At 42.9% G+C, this 20,993-nt stretch overlaps 2 protein-coding genes across 2 annotated transcripts; one reads left to right on the plus strand and one right to left on the minus strand.

Moving 5' to 3' along the window:
• Positions 1-5,546: 5,546 nt before the first annotated feature.
• On the plus strand, positions 5,547-15,003 carry ppp2r3c (protein phosphatase 2, regulatory subunit B'', gamma). The gene is made up of 12 exons (XM_014211119.2): positions 5,547-5,745; positions 5,965-6,086; positions 6,408-6,512; positions 6,653-6,765; positions 7,623-7,720; positions 8,300-8,370; positions 11,445-11,577; positions 11,733-11,864; positions 12,018-12,154; positions 12,486-12,623; positions 13,213-13,272; positions 14,539-15,003. Exons 1-12 carry the CDS (start codon positions 5,679-5,681, stop codon positions 14,728-14,730), a joined length of 1,368 nt encoding a protein of 455 aa, XP_014066594.1. The 5' UTR covers positions 5,547-5,678; the 3' UTR covers positions 14,731-15,003.
• Positions 14,865-17,399, minus strand: fam177a1 (family with sequence similarity 177 member A1). Its single transcript, XM_014211120.2, has 5 exons — positions 17,280-17,399; positions 16,655-16,837; positions 16,467-16,533; positions 16,248-16,345; positions 14,865-16,096 (listed from the first exon to the last, which is right to left on the minus strand). The coding sequence occupies exons 1-5, from the start codon at positions 17,346-17,348 to the stop codon at positions 15,902-15,904; spliced, it is 612 nt and encodes a 203-aa protein (XP_014066595.1). The 5' UTR covers positions 17,349-17,399; the 3' UTR covers positions 14,865-15,901.
• Positions 17,400-20,993: the final 3,594 nt, after the last annotated feature.

Genomic DNA, 20,993 nt, shown 5'->3' on the forward strand with positions numbered 1-20,993 from the left:
GCCAGGGCTGGAGCTTTACGCATTCCCCCTTTTTCCCCTGATCCAGGCTGTGCTGGACAGGACCAGAATGGCGGAGCATTGTCTGCTGCTGGTGGCCCCGTACTGGCCCAGACAACCCTGGTTCAGCCTTCTCCTGTCCCTGTTGACTGGGACACCTAGGCAACTGCCCCTGAGACCCAACCTGCTGTCTCAGGCTGGGGGAACTCTGTGGCATTCAAGACCACACCGCCTCAGTCTGTGGGCTTGACCGCTAAACGGCACCAATGGTCCATGTTAGGAGGGTGTAATGAACACCATGCAGAGTGCAAGGGCACCGGCTACAATTGCGGCATACCAGTTGCACTGGCGGTTATTATGCTCTTGTTGCACTGGTATTAAGGTTGTGCCCGAGTGATGCGGGGTGCAGTATGTCCTCCAATACCTGCAGTCTCTCTTGGATGAGGGCTTGGCAACCTCTACACTGAGAGGGTATTTGGCTGCTATATCTGCCTGCCATGTGGGGTGGATGGACAGGCTAGAGGGTGCTATCCTTTGGTCTCCAGGTTTATGAAGGGGGTTTGTCACCTGCATCCAACTTGGGCCCGCTCAATGGCGAGCTGGGATCTGGATGTTGTCTTGGCAGCTTTGGCAAAGCTGCCTTTCGAACCGTTGGAGTCTGCCTCCCTGAAACACCTCTCTATGAAGGTGGCTTTCTTATTAGCGATTACTTCCATGAGGGGGTGGGTGAGCTCCATGCTCTTTCTGAGTGCTACCGGATGGACCCGGTGGGAGGAGTATATCTCTCCGCCTCAACCCTTCATTCCTCCCGAAGGTTCTGTCAGACAAACATGTGAACATCCCTTTTATCCTGTCTGCTTACGACCCCCCGGGCAATGGCGGGGGAGCCTGGGCCTCCCTCCGGCATGCTGTGCCCTGTGTGGGCACTGGCTGCCTATGTGGAGCGAACACGGTCAGTGAGAACAACAGACCAGCTCTTTGTCTGCTATGGTGAGAGAGTCCTGGGGGCTGGGCTATCAAAGCAGAGGCTCTCACTGGATCATAGACACGATTACGACAGCATACCGCCTGGCTGGCAGGCCAGTGCTGGGATCTGAGGTGACACATTCAACACGAGGTGTGGCTGCATCCTGGGCTCTACTGAGAAGAGTACCCCTTGCTGATATCTGTGCTGCGGCCAGCTGGGCTTCCTCTTGCAACTTTGCTAGGTACTATCGGGTAAATGTGGCACCTCCCTCTGCGGTTGGTTCAGCGGTCCTGGGCGTCGTCTCCCCTTCCTGGGACTGTGCCGTGACCCCCTTCCACATTGACGGCCCCTGTGTCTCGATCCCTCGCTGGGACTTCGCTGCAGGCTGGCCAGGTCCCTCTAGCACCGACTAAATCTGGTACGGGTATACCAATATATTGGAGTGATCCAATATAGTGAAACATAACGAAGGTTATGTATGTAGCAACAGTCATGTGAGCTATATGGATCACTCTAATCCTCTAGGGTGCTAGAGGCGCCTCAAAAATGATGTCGAGAACATGTGTCACGGCCATGGGGTCTATATATAGGGGCGGACCCCAGCCGTGACACAGGTGTACACGGGAGTAAATCTGTAAATCCTCACTTCGGATTTATCCCTCCGCCGCGGAGCAATACCAATATATTGGAGTGATCCATATAGCTCACATAACCGCTGTTACATACGTATCCTTCGTTTTTCATGGTTTGGGTTAGGCCCCTTAGTTCCAGTGAAGGGAAATCTTAATGCTACAGCATACAATTACATTTTAGATGATTCTTTGCTTCCAACCTTGTGGCAACAGTTTGGGGGAAGGCCCTTTCCTGTTTCAGCATGACAATGCCCCTGTGCACAAAGCGAGGTCCATACAGAATTGGTTCGTCGAGATCGGTGTGGAAGAACTTGACTTGCCTGCACAGAGCCCTGACCTCAACCCCATCGAACACCTTTGGGATGAATTGGAATTTAATTGGAAGGCTGTTATAGCAGCCAAAGGGGGACCAACTCCATATTAATGACCATGATTTTGGAATGAGATGTTCGACGAGCAGCTGTCCACATACTTTTGGTCATGTAGTGTATCTGTACAAAAAGGAGTTCCCATAGTCCCATTAAGACAAAACAGAATTAACAAGGTGTTTTCCCCACAATAGTCTGTAGGTTATATTGTGTATAAAGGCTTGCACACATCGCAATGAATGTGTATCTAGCGTTCGTCTGCTGATCGTTCAGCGCGCTGTGTTTTAAGTACAACCCGCGGTAGACGTCTGGCTGGCAACATTTTCACAAAATTCTACATGTAAAATCCGTGGGCAAATTACGTTCAGAGGTGCTAAGTACTCTCAGACTGTAAATGCTATTGTTGTGTCTGAGCCCTAAGGAGCATTAGGTACATAAGATAAGACTCAGTCTCTAAGAATTATATGTTTCCTCTCATGCGTCTGAAGATTTCTTATTGATGAAACATAAATTGCCACATATAGGAACAGTGACAAATGGAGGTAAGCTAGATACTGTACAATTATTTTGACCTGTGAAGAGCCTACAAGCAGCTATCATCAAACACTGCATTTAGACAGGCTGCCCAATTCGGATATTTTTGACCAATCACATTAGATCTTTCCACATCAGCTCTTTTTCTGAGCTGATCTGATTGGTCAAAAGACCAATTAGTGACAAAGAAAACAATCAGATTTGGGCTGCCTGTCTAACAAAGCCAATGAGGTGCAACAGGTCTTTGCCAGTAAAGGCTGAAATTTATTTTGTCACCTACATATTGACCAGCCTTTGCTAGTGTCTGCAATGTGTGGCTGGACTGAGCTGACTGACTATGAGCGGGCTCAGTGAGGGATGCATAGAGAGACACGGGGAGCTAAATGTGCTGCAACTGGAAATCCCCATAATCTCATCTAATTGTGAAACATGCCTGATTCTTTGGAGGACATCTTGTTATTTAATCAGTAGACGTCCTGCTCATACAAGAGGACCCCATGCAGCAAATTATCTTGTCTAATTCAGGAATGAGATAAATCGTTAAACTACAGCAAACTCTAAGACTAAAGCAAGATCAGCCCTGAACAACACTGTATCATGCAATAATGCATTTCCCAGCTGATTAGTTTGACCAATACTTTTAAAATGTTTCCCCAAACATCCAGCACCAAAGGAATAGTTCAATGCAAAATCAAAAATGTGCAAATCTCACTGCATGCATCTGGAGAAATGCAGGAGAAATCTGCAGTTGCTTGACAATACCAACCCTTTGCCATTAAATTCACATCGTGCAGACTTGGTTTAATACGAAACTAGCACCATCTACTGGCCATTGATCTATCTACTTTTACATGATGTGTTTGTTCAACCAAATGTACTCAAAAGGATCGGCTGATAAAAAAACATAAAGCTGACCTGTAGTGCAGACAGTTTGCATAATGTGTTTGGACACTATCAGTGTGGGGATAGACAAGAGGGAGACAAATAAGAAAGAAAAAGAGGTTCCAAAACCTCTGGAGTGGTCTCATTTAAGACGTCACTGCCTTGGATCACATCCCCCATAACCCTGTCCTTGAGCTGGGTGTACTCCTCCTGACTCTGTGTGATGAATTCCAGCTCTGCCTGACAGCTCAGACACAATTCCCTGGTTACAGGGGGTAAAGGCCAGAGGTAAAAAAATATTTACATTTTCCAGCCATCTAGATTTCTTATAGAAGTATAGAAGTAGCCTATGAAGTGCTGATTAAAACTCTGAATTCATTAGGTCTAATGGTTTAATGAAGAGGAGAATGTTTATGTCGTTACCTGGGGTCTACGGTGGACCAGCTTCCACTCTTGGCAGGAGAGAGGAAGATATCATCATCATCAAACTAAAATAGGCACAACCCATGCTTTGTCCCAATAATATTGTGTGATTGTAGGCCTATTCAGTAACCTATACTCAGGACTTACCTCTCAAACCAAGCTTTGATATCTTTAGCCAGAGTCTCCATGGGATAGATCTGGTTGTCTCTATATGAAGCATGAACTGCAGCCCGTCCCCGTGGCCCTGATGAGAGAGGCCACACTGGAATAGGCCCTGCCATGTCTCCTGGTTGGGAATGAGGCCCTTTTCCATCAGTTCGGCATACAGGGCCCCGGCAGTGGCACCGTCACCATGCAGTACTGCCCCCACGATGGCATCGCCGTAGTTACGCTGTGATGGCCCTCTTGATGGGTGTGATAGCGCCTCCTTCCAGCGTTCTGATCTGCTGAAGCCCTTTATGAGCAGGGCCGCCTCAGCTCTCTTCTTTTGGTATTCAGCAGTTATCTTAGCTGTTCCAGCAGCAAACACAGACTTGGGAAAAGGGGGCCTCTCTCTGATATTGAAGTCCCTCTGTCTGTCTTCTTTCCTGTTGGTACTTTCATGTCTACTCACTCCTTTCATGCATAATAGTCTGGTACAACCTGATAGCTTGCTGATCACATTATTTAGGGGAATAAAGCCAGGAGTGCTGGGATGAAAGTGTGGGCTAATGTATTTGACATTTTCTTGGTTTTGATATCAGGAAGGAGCCCATTGTTTACAGAAAATATTTTGATGATACCAACTACTTTAACAATATTATTTTGTATACACTGTCAGTGTCAGCTGTGCGGTCTCATGCCTCTGTTGTACCAAAAACAGTTAAGTGAAATTCAAACTAACATTAGCTAGCTAGCTGGAAGTGTCAAGACACATCCGTTGTCATTGCCTACAAGTAACAACCAGTTAACAGCTGATAATAACAGGTTTATTATTTTATTCTTTGGCTGATAATTTGGCTAAATAATATAGCTGAAGAAGAATTGACGGAGTATTCACCTGCAGGAGAATGAATGCCTGTGATCAGAAAGTTGAATTTCATGATGTCATAATCATGTCGATAGCCGACAAACCCATTGCAGGATTAGACAGATGAGTATACGGGGAGGGGAGGATGGCAGGAAGGGACAGAAGAGAGGAGGCTATTTTTACAAGATTAAGGGCGGGACACAGCCGGTTGAATAAGTCCTTAAATGTGATAGGAAAGCATCCAACAGGAAAGTGTGATTATTGCCAGGACGGTGGAGCATGTATTGCTACAGTGTGGGCAGTATCAGAGGGAAAGAGAGAGGGTGAGATCAAGTATGAGAGAGAATTTTAATTATTTTATTTTATTTAACCCTTAATTAACTAGTCAAGTCAGTTAAGAACAAATTCTTATTTACAATGACGGCCTACTCCGGCCAAACCCGGACGACGCTGTGTGCGCCGCCCTATGTGACTCCCAATCACGGTCGGTTGTGATACAGCCTGGAATCGAACCAGGGTCTGTAGTGACGCCGGAGAAGGGGATACAGGAAATTAGTTTAATGAGTATATAGAGTAGAACGTCATTAGATATAGTCTCAAATATTTTATATTTTTTAAGAGCAACGGGGCAGGTAGAATTTTGTTTCTCCGTCTCTGGTCTACACCCCAGTACAGTAGGTGGCGGTAATGCACCATAACGTTGGATGCCAAGCGCCGATAAACCCCACCGAAGAACAAGAAGTCGTTAGCCGACCAATCCCAAGCGAGCTAACGATTGTTTAGACATGTCAGAGAAGCTGAAAAAATAAGTTATCATAACATTGATTAGCTTGTTTTCATGTTATTAGGAATAAACAGAAGTTAAAATGTCAAACGATACGGTAGTACACTGGAAGGAACTTTTGAAAAGAAGATTGGCATCCTCCAAGAAAGGTTTTCTACGTCCATAGCTAGATCTGTTGTGTTTTTTTAGATAGCAAGTTAGCTAGCTAATGTTAGGCTAATTTCAGCTAGCTAGTCATATTTATGAATAGCTAGTTATCTAATTATTTATTTTTGTGTAAGAAAAACGAGATAACTAGCAATCTACCCACTCAATTATTGAACATTCACAAAGCCTTATTGTGTCAACATGTATCCATTTCTGTACAGATGAGAGGACTGAGGAGGAGAAGAAAGCAGAAGAGACGGCACTCTTCACTAAATACTACACAGAGTGGAGGGGTGGAGGCAACAGAGAGAACTACAGGAACATTCCACGCTTCTACTACAGGGCAATTGAACATTCTGACAGAAACATTCTAGCTAACTAATCAGATAATTCTTTGGTGGTGTTTTGACATCTTTATAGCAATTGTGATATTCACAACGTGTCAATTAAAAAAAAAAAATGTTAGGGTCATTTAGCAGACGCTTTTATTCAGAGCGACTTACAGTATGAGTGCATACATTTCCCCCGTGGGAATGGAACCCACAACCCTGGCGTTGCAAGCACCAAGCTCTACCAACTGAGCCAAACGGGACTGAAATTATTCTGTGAGGGGCTGAAAGGATCATGGTTTCTGAAGTCTTATATATCTGTGTGATCCCTATAGCTTCCTGCAGAGGATGAAGTTCTCCTGCAGAAGCTGCGAGAGGAGTCCAGAGCTGTCTTTCTGCAGAGGAAGAGCCGGGAGCTTCTGGACAATGAGGAGTTACAAGTGAGACTGATATCTGGTTCAATCAAACAACTATTTAGTCAAATAGAAAGATTTACAAGCACTGGAATCTGGTAAGTCCATGGCACTATTAAAGTAATCAAACCTAATTATTTAACCTACACCTTCTTTCTGTTATCTAGAATCTGTGGTTTCTGCTTGACAAACATCAAGTGCCACCCATGACAGGAGAGGAGGCAATGATAAGCTATGACAGTTTTCTGAAGGTTGGAGAAAAAGCAGGAGTTAAGTGCAAGTGAGTACTCGGCATATTACGTTTTGGAGCCACAACGTTTTGTGCTAATCACTTGAGCAGAATTAACACTGTTTACATTCATATTAGCCCAAAAGCATGTTTTTAGCTGGTGTGAAAAGGCAACATGAATACCATAATGAGACATACTGTATGTGTAAACTAGGGGTGGATTTATTAGTCGTAGCAAAACGTTTTGCACCATAGCAATTTTTATTTTGTAAATCTGCTCCAAAGTATTCCCACGAATAATAGAGAGGTACAGTATATGTGATTGTATACAAATGTAAGAGAGACACCTGAAACCCCACCTCTTTAAGGAATACCTAGGATAGGATAAAGTAATCCTTCTAACCCCCCCCCTTAAAAAGATTTAGATGCACTATTGTAAAGTGGTTGTTCCACTGGATATCATAAGGTGAATGCACCAATTTGTAAGTCACTCTGGATAAGAGCGTCTGCTAAATGACTTAAATGTAATGTAAATGTAAATGTAAGCAAGGTTTGAAAATATTATGTTTTAATCTAATATTATATTCGTTTCTTGTTGTCAATTTGCAGTCTACAAATTATTTGTAATTATGTTCCTGCCCCCTTACCATCTGCTCAAGAAAACATTTGCCTGCAACTGAATCTAGTTGATGATCCCTGGTTTAGAGTTAATGTTTCCGTTGCAAAATGTTTGTTTTTTTGCAGTGTAAAACTTTTTGCAACGGTGAGCAACTAATGAATACACCCCAGGACTATGTGTGTCACAAGCAGATGGAACACTAAGCTCATTAACCATTTTTGACATTATATCTTGGAATGGAACGTGGAAATCTTCTAACAGTTTTTTTTGTCCCGCCTTTCGCTCCTAGGCAGTTCTTCACTGCCAGAGTGTATGCCAAACTTCTCCACAACGATCCATATGGCAGGATATCAATTATGCAGTTCTTTAACTATGTTATGAGAAAAGGTCAGTTTATTATCCATGTCTCCTATCGTCTTGCATCCATAACGTTCATCCATAACTTAGGTCCAACAAATTTGTCCAGACAACTTTTTCAGTCAGAGCATCTGGATAATGGAACACCCTGCCAACCAAGAGAGTGCAGTACCTTTACTAGCATCAAAACCTGAAAAAGTGGCTAAAGGCAAACCAGTCATGTGAAAATTAAGACATTCCTACTCTTAAGATGTCAGATACCTTTAAACAAAATATCATTATTTTGTCTATTATTGTATATTAGTGTTATATTGCTGTTTTCTGCCTAGGGACTACAGAAGAAAATTATCACATAAAATGTGCTATCTAACTAAGTCTGGTGTAATGGCATGTTGTACATCAGGGATGGGCAACTTTGATGGGGTGGGAGCCACAAAAAATTGGAACTCATCATGAGGGGCCGCAGTGGGTCTGCGAACCCACATCCATACTTTTTGAGGGCCCTAAGTGAAAATGTGTTGAGTTTGGTGAGAAAGTGAAGTTGGTATTTTGTAAGAGTGTTTGATAAGTGCCTTGTCCTGATTTTGATATTGATGTCTCTTCTTCCAGTGTGGCTTCACCAGACGAGGATAGGGCTGAGTCTCTATGACGTGGCTGGACAGGGCTACCTCCGTGAGTCTGTAAGCACTCACTACTTTACTTTTACACCAAAATCTTGTGTTGATGGTTCCTTAGTGAAATAGGGATATTCCTTCCCTCCCTACTTTCTCATGATTCCTATTGAGACCCATTTGTGCTTTTCAGAGATGTGAAAGATGATATTTACTATGACCATGATGCAGGAACCACCCTCCTGTGAAGCATCTCTGGTTACAGGGTGTTGTTCTTCTCAGTGACATGTTCTTCTCAGTGACCCATTTGCCTTTGTTTAACCAACCGATGGTGTTTTTTTGTTCATTTATTTGTGTTGTTTGTAACTGGTTTTTTTTAAACTTATTTTGTACATAATGTTGCCGCTACCATCTCTTATGACCGAAAATAACTTCTGGACATCAGGACTCCGATTACTCACCATGGACTGGCAGAATCCTTTTTTTCCTTTTAACGAGTCTGACGAGCCCGTCACGAACGATATTATGCTTTCTCGGGAACAGGCCCAGATCCCCGTGATTTGCATGAAGAGGAGGCGGCGAAAAAGAGGCCAGAGGCTGGGCTGCCTTCTGAGAATTCGTAGGCGATTGAATAAACCACCACTTCCTTCCATTCTGCTAGCAAACGTACAATCTTTGGTGAATAAAATTGATGACCTACGCGCAAGATTAAACTACCAACGGGACATTCAAAACTGTAAAATCTTATGCTTCACGGAGTCGTGGCTGAACGACGACACTATCAACATACAGTTGTCTGGTGATACGCTGTACCGGCAGGTATTTTTGTCTCAAGCTATTGCTCGCCTTATCTCATGATAAGCTGTAGACCACACTATCTACCTAGAGAGTTTTCATCTGTATTTTTTGTAGCTGTTTACATACCACCACAGTCGGAAGCTGGCACTAAGACGGCATTGAATGAGCTGTATTCCACCATAAGCAAACAAGAAAACGCTCACCCAGAGGCGGCGCTCCCAGTAGCCAGGGACATTAATGCAGGGAAACTTAAATCCGGTTTACCACATTTCTATCAGCATGTTAAATCTGGACCACTTTTACTCCACACACAGAGATGCATACCAAGCTCTCCCTCCATTTGGCAAATCTGACCATAATTCTATCCTCCTGATTCCTGCTTACAAGCAAAAATTAAAGCAGGAAGCACCAGTGACTAGATCAATAAAAAAGTGGTCAGATGAAGCAGATGCTAAGCTACAGGACTGTTTTGCTAGCACAAACTGGAATATGTTCCGGGATTCCTCCGATGTCATTGAGTAGTACACCACATCAGTCATTGGCTTCATCAATAAGTGCTTCGATGATGTCGTCCCAACAGTGACCTTACGTACATACCCAACCTAGAAGCCATGGGTTACAGGCAACATCCTCACTGAACTAAAGGGTAGAGCTGCCGCTTTCAAGGAGCGGGACTCTAACCCGGAAGCTTATAAGAAATCCCGCTATGCCCTCCGACGAACCATCAAACTGGCAAAGCGTCAATACAGGACTAAGATTGAATCGTACTACACCGGTTCTGATGCTCATCGGATGTGGCAGGGCTTGCAAACCATTACAGACTACAAAGGGAAGCACAGCCGAGAGCTGCCCAGTGACACGATCCTACCAGACGAGCTAAACTACTATGCTCGCTTCGAGGCAAATAACACTGAAACATTTATGAGAGCACCAGCTGTTCCAGAAGACTGTGTGATCATGCTCTCCGCAGCCAATGTGAGTAAGACCTTTTTAAACAGCTCAAGATTCACAAGGCCGCAGGGCCAGACAGATTACCAGGACGTGTACTGCGAGCATGCGCTGACCAACTGGCAAGTGTCTTCACTGACATTTTCAACCTCTCCCTGTCCGAGTCTATAATACCAACATGTTTTAAGCAGACCACCATAGTGCCTGTGCCCAAGAACACTAAGGTAACTTGCCTAAATGACTACCGACCCGTAGCATTCACGTCTGTAGCCATGAAGTGCTTTGAAAGGCTGGTCATGACTCACATCAACAACATTATCCCAGAAACCCTAGACCCACTCCAGTTTACATACCGCCCCAACAGATCCACAGATGACACCATCTCTATTGCACTCCACACTGCCCTTTCCCACCTGGACAAAAGGAACACCTATGTGAGAATGCTATTCATTGACTACAGCTCAGCGTTCAACACCATAGTGTCCTCAAAGCTCATCAATAAGCTAAGGACCCTGGGACTAAACACCTCTCTCTGCAACTGGATCCTGGACTTCCTGACGGGCCGCCCCCAGGTGGTAAGGATAGGTAACAACACATCCGCCACGCTGATCCTCAACACAGGGGCCCCTCAGGGGTGCGTGCTGAGTCCCCTCCTGTACTCCCTGTTCACTCATGACTGTGTGGCCAGGCACGACTTCAACACCATCATTAAGTTTGCCAATGATCACCGACAACGACGACACAGCCTATAGGGAGGCGGTCCGATACCTGGCCGTGTGGTGCCAGGACAACAACCTCTCCCTCAATGTGATCAAGACAAAGGAAATTATTGTGGACTACAGGAAAAAGAGGACCAAGCATGCCCCCATTCTCATCTACAGGGTTGCAGTGGAGCAGTTTGAGAGCTTCAAGTTCTTTGGTGTCCACATCACCAACAAACTAACATGGTCTAAGCATACCAATACAATCGTGAAGAGGGCACGACAAAAGCTATTTCCCCTCAGGAGACTGAAAAGATTTGGCATGGGTCCTCAGATCCTCAAAAGGTTCAACAGCTGCACCATCGAGAGCATCCTGACTGGTTGCGTCACTGCCTGGTATAGCAACTGCTCGGCCTCCGACCGCAAGGCATTACAGTGGGTAGTGTGAACAGCCCAGTATATCACTGGGGCCAAGCTTCCTGCCATTTTAAGGTCTACACCTGTTGTATTCGGCGCATGTGACTAATACAATTTTATTTGATTAGTTTTTTCCAGCAACGCGACAAATGTTATGAACTTTTGGGGTGTAAATTGTCCAAGTTGCCCCAGATTCACTATAGGTTGAACATCAGACTGTTTAGAATTCAGATTTGACTTATTGTTGAGATGATATGTGTGTGTTTTGTAATGTGATAGGACTTGGAGAACTACATTTTAGAGCTGATTCCCACACTCCCTCAGCTGGATGGCCTGGAGAAGTCCTTCTATTCCTTCTATGTCTGCACCGCTGTCCGCAAGTTCTTCTTTTTCCTGGATCCCCTACGGACTGGTTTGTTACTTATGATAACTAACCAAAAACATATTTGTCAAATGTGCAGACTTCTGTAAGATTTCTATAACTTCTTTGTCATGCCTATAACTTGTTTGTCTGTGCGTACTCTGACAAAATAACATCTTGTTCCATTTATTCATGTTTATTCTCAGGGAAAATTAAGATTCAAGACATCTTGGCCTGCAGCTTTTTGGATGATCTACTCGAGCTGAGAGATGAGGAGCTTTCCAAGGAGAGCCAGGAATCCAATTGGTTCTCTGCACCCTCTGCTCTTAGAGTTTATGGTACACAGCAGCTATTTGATAAAAAATTGCCTCATAGACATTAGGCTAATCTGAAGCCGGTAACACCTGAATGTTCAAATAAAAAAGAGATTCCAGATGATCTTTCTCCTTGCCCTCTTGGTAAGATGGTCAATCCTGTGTTCCCTTTTGCAGGCCAGTACCTGAATCTTGACAAGGACCACAACGGCATGCTCAGTAAGGAGGAGCTGTCTCGCTACGGCACTGGCACTCTGACCAGCATCTTTCTGGACCGCGTGTACCAGGAGTGCCTCACCTACGACGGAGAGATGGTAAGAACCTTGCCTGCTGTTCTGACCTATTTTACTATACATATGCACACTTAGAATAGATGATTGATGTTGGTGTGTTGCAAAGACTCTCCTTGCAGGTTTATAGCTCTTTGTTTGTCTACATTTAAAATAGTTTAACCAAATACGATGACTTTGAACTGTACAAAACCATCTAAAACACACTCTTACTCAGAATTGCTCAGATTCCACGTGGCATAAGACCATTATCACATAATAGTCGTTCTAAGATTTTATCAAAGGACACAGTAAGTGTGAAATGTGTTATGACCTGATTTGATGCTTAATCTGGTCTTGACCCTGTGTCTCCCAGGACTATAAGACGTACCTGGACTTTGTCCTGGCTCTGGAGAACAGGAAGGAGCCTGCAGCGCTGCAGTACATCTTCAAGCTGCTGGACATGGAGAATAAGGGCTACCTCAACGTCTTCGCACTCAACTACTTCTTCAGGGTGAGACATCAGAGGGATAAATAGAGACAGCAGAGTAGACAGTGAGATCTCTCCATCTGAAATCCTGCTCACTGAATAAAAAGTGTTGTCATGGGCCTCCCGAGTAGCGCAGCAGTCTAAGGCACTGCATGGCAGTGCTGAGGCGTCACTACAGACTCGGGTTCGTTCCCAGGCTGTGTCACAGCCGGTCGTGCCCGGGAGACCCATGAGGCGGCGCACAATTGGCCCAGCGCCATCTGGGTTATGGGAGGGTTTGTCCGGCCGGGATGTCCTTGTCTCATCGTGCTCTAGCGACTCCTTGTGGCGGGCCTTGGCAGGGTCGTGTTTCGGAGGGCGCATGGCTCTCGACCTTCGCATCTCCCAAGTCCGTAAAGGAGTTGCAGCGATGAGACAAGACTGTAACAACCAATTGGATACCATGAAATTGGGGAGAAAAAAAAAAGATATCTATATCAATTATCAACTTTTTTTGTGAGCAATTGTTTTTTATTAAGTCACTTTATCAAACCAATCAATGAGAATAATAATAATAATTGATCTACATCTGAAAATTGCATCATGTATTTTTGCTTCATGTATTTTCCACCAGGCCATTCAGGAGCAGATGAAAATCCATGGCCAGGAGTCGGTGTCCTTCCAGGATGTCAAGGTAAATAGACTTTGTCCCCTGTTACCGAATTCACCATGGAGTAAGGAACTCTGAAGTATACTACTGGTTACTGTAAATCAACTTGAAGTATCCATTTCCTCCAGAAATATTGTGTGGTTACACCATGCCCAAAAGCCATTGTGCGCAAATTGATTTTGTCCCCCCACACCAAACGCGATCACGACTCGCAGGTTGAAATATCACAACAAACTCTGAACCAATTATATTAATTTGAAGCTAGCTAGCTTGAAGTTGCTAGCAAATTTGTCCAATTTAGCAAGCTTGCTGTTGTTAGCTAATTTGTCCTGGGATATAAACGTTGAGTTATTTTACCTGAGATGCACAAGGTCATCGACTCCGACAATTAATCCACACATAAAACGGTCAACCGACTCATTTCTACTCATCTCTCCTCCTTCCAGCGTTTTTCTTCTTTGGACTTTATATGGCGATTGGCATCTAGCATTCATAATAAGGTGTATTACCACAACTGACCCACCAACCTCAGTTCATTTATCAATTACCCACGTGGGTATAACCAATGAGGAGATGGCACGTGGGTATATGCTTCTATAAACCAATGAGGAGATGGGAGAGGCAGGACTTGCACTGCGTTCAGTGTCACAAATAGAACTGACTTCTGTTTTAGCGCTTGGCAACGCAGACGCTCGTTGGCGCGCACGAGCAGTGTGGGTGAAATAATTGAATAACATGTATGTGTCCATTTATTTTGGGACACACGCGACACGAGTGTTCTGGTCAGCATGTTAGTGTGGGCGTCAAGCATTTGTATGGAGTTAACCAGAAGGTATTGTGCTCAGTAGGTGTTCAGTGTTTCCCCAAGCTCTATTCTGAGTTTGTTTATACAAATTTTACATTGATTCAAATTTCTCATGCCATAAAATCGAAGTTCCCTGACCTTTTTTTACAGTCTCAAACTGCATTCTCATTTGTACTAGTAGGGATTTTGTTTTTAAAACTGGAATCTTTAATGGTGATACGTCCGTTTGCGATATTACAAGAAATGACTGCAAAGAACACAGTTTTTTCCCTCAGACGTCATTGCATGCGTGAAAGAACAGCAGCATATTTACTGACATTTCTTTCACCTTGATGCTCCCCAGCTCTGCTTCAACAAAACAAAAACAATAACAACGGCCGTGGGGCGGAGAGTGGCGCTGTTTCCCCCACTGTGGATTCCATCTTTAATGATGATTTCAATAATTAACTCAATGATTTTAATAAGTCGCAATGTTGTGCCTTCAGGATGAGATCTTTGACATGGTGAAGCCAAAGGATCCCTACAAGATCACGTTGCAGGATCTAGTGAACAGCAGCCAAGGAGACACAGTAACCAGCATCCTCATTGATCTCAACGGATTCTGGACTTATGAAAACAGGGAAGTTCTGGTTGCTAACGACAACGACAGCAACACAGCTGACCTTGACGATACATGAATCTTCTGTCAAACTGGGGACTACTAGACTCAGCAAGAAGAAGATAAATGTTACAGTAAAACTTCTAGACACTCACTGGAACTCAGTTGTTTAAAAAATAACTTGTGAAGACTTCAAAATACAACAGTTGTATGACCTGTTTAAATGTTTATTAATGTAGTGTACATTGTATTTTCATTTTCTATACTATGTATTTTACTCTAAAAGTTATTATAAAAAGCCTTCAAATGAAACTGTTTTTCCATTAACACATTATAAAATGTTTTTACATAATTATGTTGGCCTTTCAGTTTTTCTTTCCTTGGGTAAAGGTGTGTAGTGTGAATACCGTAGGATGGGAACATATTTTCCTTATACAACCAGCCCTAATAAAGTGGCATTTCATATTATTTGGGGACTGTGAAAAGTAGTTATCTTGACAATACTGCTGTTCAAAAGAAAAGCAGCAGATATTTTTTAAACATGTTTCGCTTTACCTTGGGCTTACTTCTCAAGCCTTATAGAAGGCTTATAGAAGGGATCATGGCAGATAAGGTAAACTTCAGCAGAGCTATTTCTAAATATATGGTTCTGGACAATAGTAATGACTGAAGTGTGAGCACAGATGCCAACAAGCAACGTGTGAAGTTTTGTTAAAGGCCTGGAGGACAGTTCCCAACATCATTTTGATGAACTTTCTGAAAAGAACAGGAGAACTAGTCATAGTAAAGCAATAGGATATTTGTGGGTATTTTAAGGGGAAAATTGTCATAGTTGACAATGAATATAAAAAGCAATTTCCAACTGAAATAAATCAACTATTCCAATAACATTATCCACCTCTGAAATGGTTTTAGAAAGGTCACTTATCTCGCTGCTAACTTATTGTATAACAATGTTATTAAGTACCTGAAAAAATGTATCATAGAGATCTCTTAAACCCGCAAATAGTTAAAATCAGCATCATATCTATAATGTGTGTGCTCATTCACTGACGCACAGCAATGTTCATTGCACACAAAAGTTAATGCATATTGACAACACAGCAACTAAAAAATGTATTCTGTCTCATGTCTGACTTACAGTATTAATAGAACATGATCAATATGATACAAAAATAAGAACTACACTATAGCAAAAATGCTGAGGAGGCTACATCGTGAAATGTGAAGATGTCCATTTAATTGAACTGTTAGGTGGGGATGGGGGCAGGGAATCTGTTGGCATCAGGTGTGGCATCTTGATCCAGCTCAAAGGTGACGTTGACGAAGGAGGCTTTACCCTCCGGCTGCTCCATGGCTGGCTGCTGCATCTCCTGGTCACGCTCCTCCTCAAAACGACGCTCTGCCTCCTCAGACAGCCGGTTCTCCTCCTCCTCCTCCTCCTCCTGTCAGTCACAACATGAATGAGGAGCAGGGATACTAAACTACACCTTGGAGTAGTAACAAGTAGTGACAAAATAGTGGTAACACATTAGTAGTAATTAAGCATTCCAAGGTCTGCCAGTAGATGCTTCCCCCATTGACAAGACAACGTACCTCCTTTTTCATTCTGTAGTACTCGTCAATAGCATACTGGTACTTAGGTGAGGTAATGCCAAACAATGAGGCCATTCTCTCCCCAAGATAGTCACAAACTGAAAGCACAAGGCAGAGGCACAGTATTACCAAGACACAGAACATGACATTTATATAGGATATATTTTGACACTCATCATATGTGTATCTTTAGTCTAGTATACGTAATACCACATTTACCTGAAATAGTGGAGGTTGCCACTCTCCACATGTGAAACAAAAAATATGGACCCCAAGTCAACCTGGACTATAACAAAAATGACACAATAAGAAAACAAAGTTAACAAAATGCAGGAAAATGTCATTCTATTCAAGCTCATGTCATGGAGTAAAGTCCAATTTGAATTTATAAGGACATAGAAACCAACAGGGTCAGCTGAGGTCTTAACAGCTATAGAAGCTTGCACTTCCTCCTCTTCTTCTTCATCTGTGCTGTATTCCTCCATGGTCTCTCCACTGGCAAAGTAAATTGTTCTTCGGGGCACCTTCTGCTTCTTCATCCCTATGTCTCCCAGCTCCACACTCTCAAACTCCTTCACCATATTGGAGCTCTGTCAATCATCATCACCAACAACAACAAAAACAGTCTATTCTCAAGACATGTTTGGTTACAGCTGGTAGAAACAGGATTTTACTATCATGTTAGCACTAGAAAACTTAGCAGCTACATTATAGGGCTGTTTGTCTCACGTTATTTTGAGGTTAGTAAATCCCCATTTGAATGAAAACATTCCAACAGGTTTTTCAAGCAGTTTCTGTGAGTGACTGATTCATAGCCAGCTATGTCTGTGTTATAATTGTGAACAAATAGCCTACAGAATGCACATATTTATTCATGCTCGAAATAGAAAGCTAGATATATAGCTAGTTGCTGATGCTACAAGGAAGTATTAACGTTAGATCGCTAGCTAAAACAAACACAACACACAATCGTTTTTTATTGGCTAAACTCATGAGAACAGGTCTAAAATTGCAATTATGACACAATCGCACCTTTTCGGCGTCCATAGCTTTCCCCAAAGAGATGTTGACATTAGTGAGATATAGCGACAGCTCTGCCATCTCACTTCTCCCTCAAATTTCGGAAGTGACGTAGATAGGGGTTTGGTCATAGAGATCCTATTAAATGACTAGACGGATGTTTCATAAACCCTCAAAGATCCAAAATGGGTAACAATGGCAGCCACCTTAGTCAGGGAGAAATCCAAAACCTGTCTAATTGGAATGAATGGCAGTAGAGGCATAGGTGATGCATTTCCTGCTTATACTTACACAGGACAATAAATGTAACGCAAAAATAATAATAATAATTTTTAATAATAATAATTAAAAAAAATGTAACGCATAAGTAAGTTACCAGGGGGAAGGGCTACCGACGTAAAAACTAATCTGAAGAGGGGGCTAGCTAAGGCTAAAACTGGCGAGTGTAGAGAGTATAGGGATATTGTTATCCACGTCTGCACCAACGATGTTCGGATGAAACAGTCAGGTCACCAAGCACAACATAGCTTCAGCGTGTAAATCAGCTAGAAAGATGTGTCGGCATTGAGTAATTCTCTGGCCCCCTCCCAGTTAGGGGGAGTGATGAGCTCTACAACAGTCTCACAACTCAATCGCTGGTAGAAAACTGTTTTCTGTGCCTCCCAAAAGAAAGAATTTGTAGATAATATGCCCTCTTTCTGGGACTCATCCGACTCATCCACAACATGTTGTCTAATCGGGTGTCCACAAACAGAACCAAGCTTGGCTTGCTCAGGAGTGACAGGGCTCTAACTCCTCTAGCTCCACAATGAGATAGGGTGCAGACCAGGCAGCAAGCTGCCAGCCAGCCTGCCAGTTTAGTGGAGTCTGGCACTAGCATAGTTAGTGTAGTCAGCTCAGCCTCGATCTCTGTTGGGCAAAACTAATCATGGCGGTGTTCACTAGCAATCTCACTGGAATAAAGACCTCCTCCATTCCTGTCATTATTGAAAAAGATTATGATATCTCAAAATAGGGCTACTAAATGTTAGATCCCTCTAATGTTAGATCCCTCACTTCCAAGGCAGTTATAGTCAATGAACTAATCACTGATCATAATCTTGATGTGATTGGCTTGACTGAAACATGGCTTAAGCCTGATGAATTTACTGTGTTAAATTAGGCCTCTCCTCCTGGTTACACTAGTGACCATATCCCCTGCGCATCCCGCACAGGCGGAGGTGTTGCTAACATTTATGATAGCAAATTTCAATTTACCTAAAAAAAAAAGAAAAAAGACTGCGTTTTTGTCTTTTGAGCTTCTAGTCATGAAATCTATGCAGCCTACTCAATCACTTTTTATAGCTACTGTTTACAGACCTGCAGGACCATATATAGAGTTCCCCACTGAGTTCCCTGAATTCTTATCGGACCTTGTAGTCATGGCAGATAATATTCACATTTTTGGTGACTTTAATATTCACATGGAAAGGTCCACAGATCCAAAAGGCTTTCGGAGCCATCATCGACTCAGTGGGTTTTGTCTCTGGACCTACTCACTGCCACAGTCATACCCTGGACAAAGTTTTGTCCCGTGGAATAAATATTGTGGATCTTAATGTTTTTCCTCATAATCCTGGACTATCGGACCACCATCTTATTACGTTTACAATCGCAACAGATAATCTGCTTAGACCCCAACCAAGGATCATCAAAAGCCGTGCTATGAATTCTCAGACAACCCAAAGATTCCTAGATGCCCTTCCAGACTCCCTCCACCTACCCAAGGACGTCGGAGTACAAAAACATTTGTCACAAGAAACTAGCTCCCTGGTATACAGAAAATACCAGAGGCCTGAAGCAAGCTTTCAGAAAATTGGAATGGAAATGGAGCTCCGCCAAACTGGAAGACTTCCGACAAGCTTGGTAAGACAGTACCGTGCAATATCGAAGGGCCCTCACTGCTGCTCAATCATCCTATTTTTCCAAACTAATTGAGCAGAATAAGAACAATCCAAAATAAAAAATGTATACTGTCGCAAAGCTAACTAAAAAACAGCAAGAGAGGATGGCTTTCACTCCAGCAGTGATGAATTCATGAACTTCTTCAACGAAAATATCATTATCATTAGAAAGCAAATTACGGACTCCTCTTTGAATCTGCATATTTCTCCAAAGCTCAGTTGTCACGAGTCTGCACAACACTGCCAGGACCTAGGATCAATGGAAACACTCAAGTTTTTAAAATCCTATATCTCTTGACACATTCACTCTTGACACATGAAAATAGTTATGGCTTCTAAACCTTCAAGCTGCGTACTGGACCCTATTCCAACTAAACTACTGAAAAAGCTGCTTCCTGTGCTTGGCTCTCCTATGTTGAACATAATTAATGGCTCCCTATCCACCGAATGTGTATCAAACTCACTAAAAGTGACAGTAATAAAGCCTCTCTTGAAAAAGACAAACCTTGACCCAGAAAATATTAAAAAACTATCGGCCTATATCAAATCTCCCATTCCTCTCAAAAAAATGGGAAAAGCTGTTGCGCAGCAAGTCACTGCCTTCCTGAAGACAAACAATGTATACGAAACGCTTTAGCCTTGTTTTAGACCCCAATCAAAGAACTGAGACTGCACTCATGAAGGTGGTAAATTACCTTTTAATGGCATCAGACCAAGGCTCTCCATCTGTCCTCGTGCTCCTAGACCTTAGTGCTGCTTTTGACACCATCGATCACCACATTCTTTTGGAGAGATTGGAAACCCTAACTGGTCTACACAGACAAGTTTTAGCCTGGTTTAGATCTTATCTGTCGGAAATATATCAGTTTGTCTCTGTGGATGGTTTGTCCTCTGACAAATCAATTGTACGTTTCGGTGTTCCTCGAGGTTCCGTTTTAGGACAACTATTGTTTTCACAATATATTTTACCTCTTGGTGACGTCATTCGGAAACATAATGTTAACTTTCACTGCTATGCGGACGATACACAGCTCTACATTTCGATAAAATATGGTGAAGCCCCAAAATTGCTCTCCCTGGAAGTGGGTGCCGGCACATTTTTTACTTTTAAACTCAGACAAAACAGAGATGCTAGTTCCTGGTCACAAGAAACAAAGAGATCTTCTGTTGGATCTGACAATTAATCTTGATGGTTGTACCATCATCTCAAATAAAACTGTGAAGGACCTTGGCCTTACTCTTGATCCTGATATCTCTTTTGACGAACATATCAATACTATTTCAAGGACAGTTTTTTTCCATTTTCATAACATTGCAAAACTCTGAAACTTTTTGTCCAAAAATGATGCAGAATATCTAATCCATGCTTTTGTTACTTCTAGATTAGACTACTGCAATGCTCTACTTCCCGGCTACCTGGATAAAGCACTAAATAAACTTCAGTTAATGCTTAACATGGCTGCTAGAATCTTGACTCGAACCCAAAAATGTGATCATATTACTCCAGTGCTAGCCTCTCTAAACTGGCTTCCTGTGAAGGCTAGGGCTGATTTCAAGGTTTTACCGCTAACCTACAAAGCATTACATGGGCTTGCTCCTACCTATCTCTCCGATTTGGACCTGTCGTACATACAGTGGGGGGAAAAAGTATTTGATCCCCTGCTGATTTTGTATGTTTGCCCACTTACAAAGAAATGATCAGTCTATAATTTTAATATTAGGTTTATTTGAACAGTGAGAGACAGAATAACAACAAAAAAATCCAGAAAAACGCATGTCAAAC

The sequence above is a fragment of the Salmo salar genome, chromosome ssa09 (assembly GCF_905237065.1).
Source record: "Salmo salar chromosome ssa09, Ssal_v3.1, whole genome shotgun sequence".
Classification (NCBI taxonomy): Eukaryota; Metazoa; Chordata; class Actinopteri; order Salmoniformes; family Salmonidae; genus Salmo; species Salmo salar.

Excerpts from the sequence above, each read along its gene's own strand:
- fam177a1 (XM_014211120.2), bottom strand. The coding sequence starts at position 17,348 with ATGGCAGAGCTGTCGCTATATCTCACTAATGTCAACATCTCTTTGGGG. Across the intron at positions 16,838-17,279 it reads AAGCTATGGACGCCGAAAAG|AGCTCCAATATGGTGAAGGA; the intron begins GTGCGATTGTGT and ends GATGATTGACAG. Across the intron at positions 16,534-16,654 it reads TTAAGACCTCAGCTGACCCT|TCCAGGTTGACTTGGGGTCC; the intron begins GTTGGTTTCTAT and ends TTTTTGTTATAG.
- ppp2r3c (XM_014211119.2), top strand. The coding sequence starts at position 5,679 with ATGTCAAACGATACGGTAGTACACTGGAAGGAACTTTTGAAAAGAAGA. Across the intron at positions 11,578-11,732 it reads CCTGGATCCCCTACGGACTG|GGAAAATTAAGATTCAAGAC; the intron begins GTTTGTTACTTA and ends GTTTATTCTCAG. Across the intron at positions 12,624-13,212 it reads CACTCAACTACTTCTTCAGG|GCCATTCAGGAGCAGATGAA; the intron begins GTGAGACATCAG and ends ATTTTCCACCAG.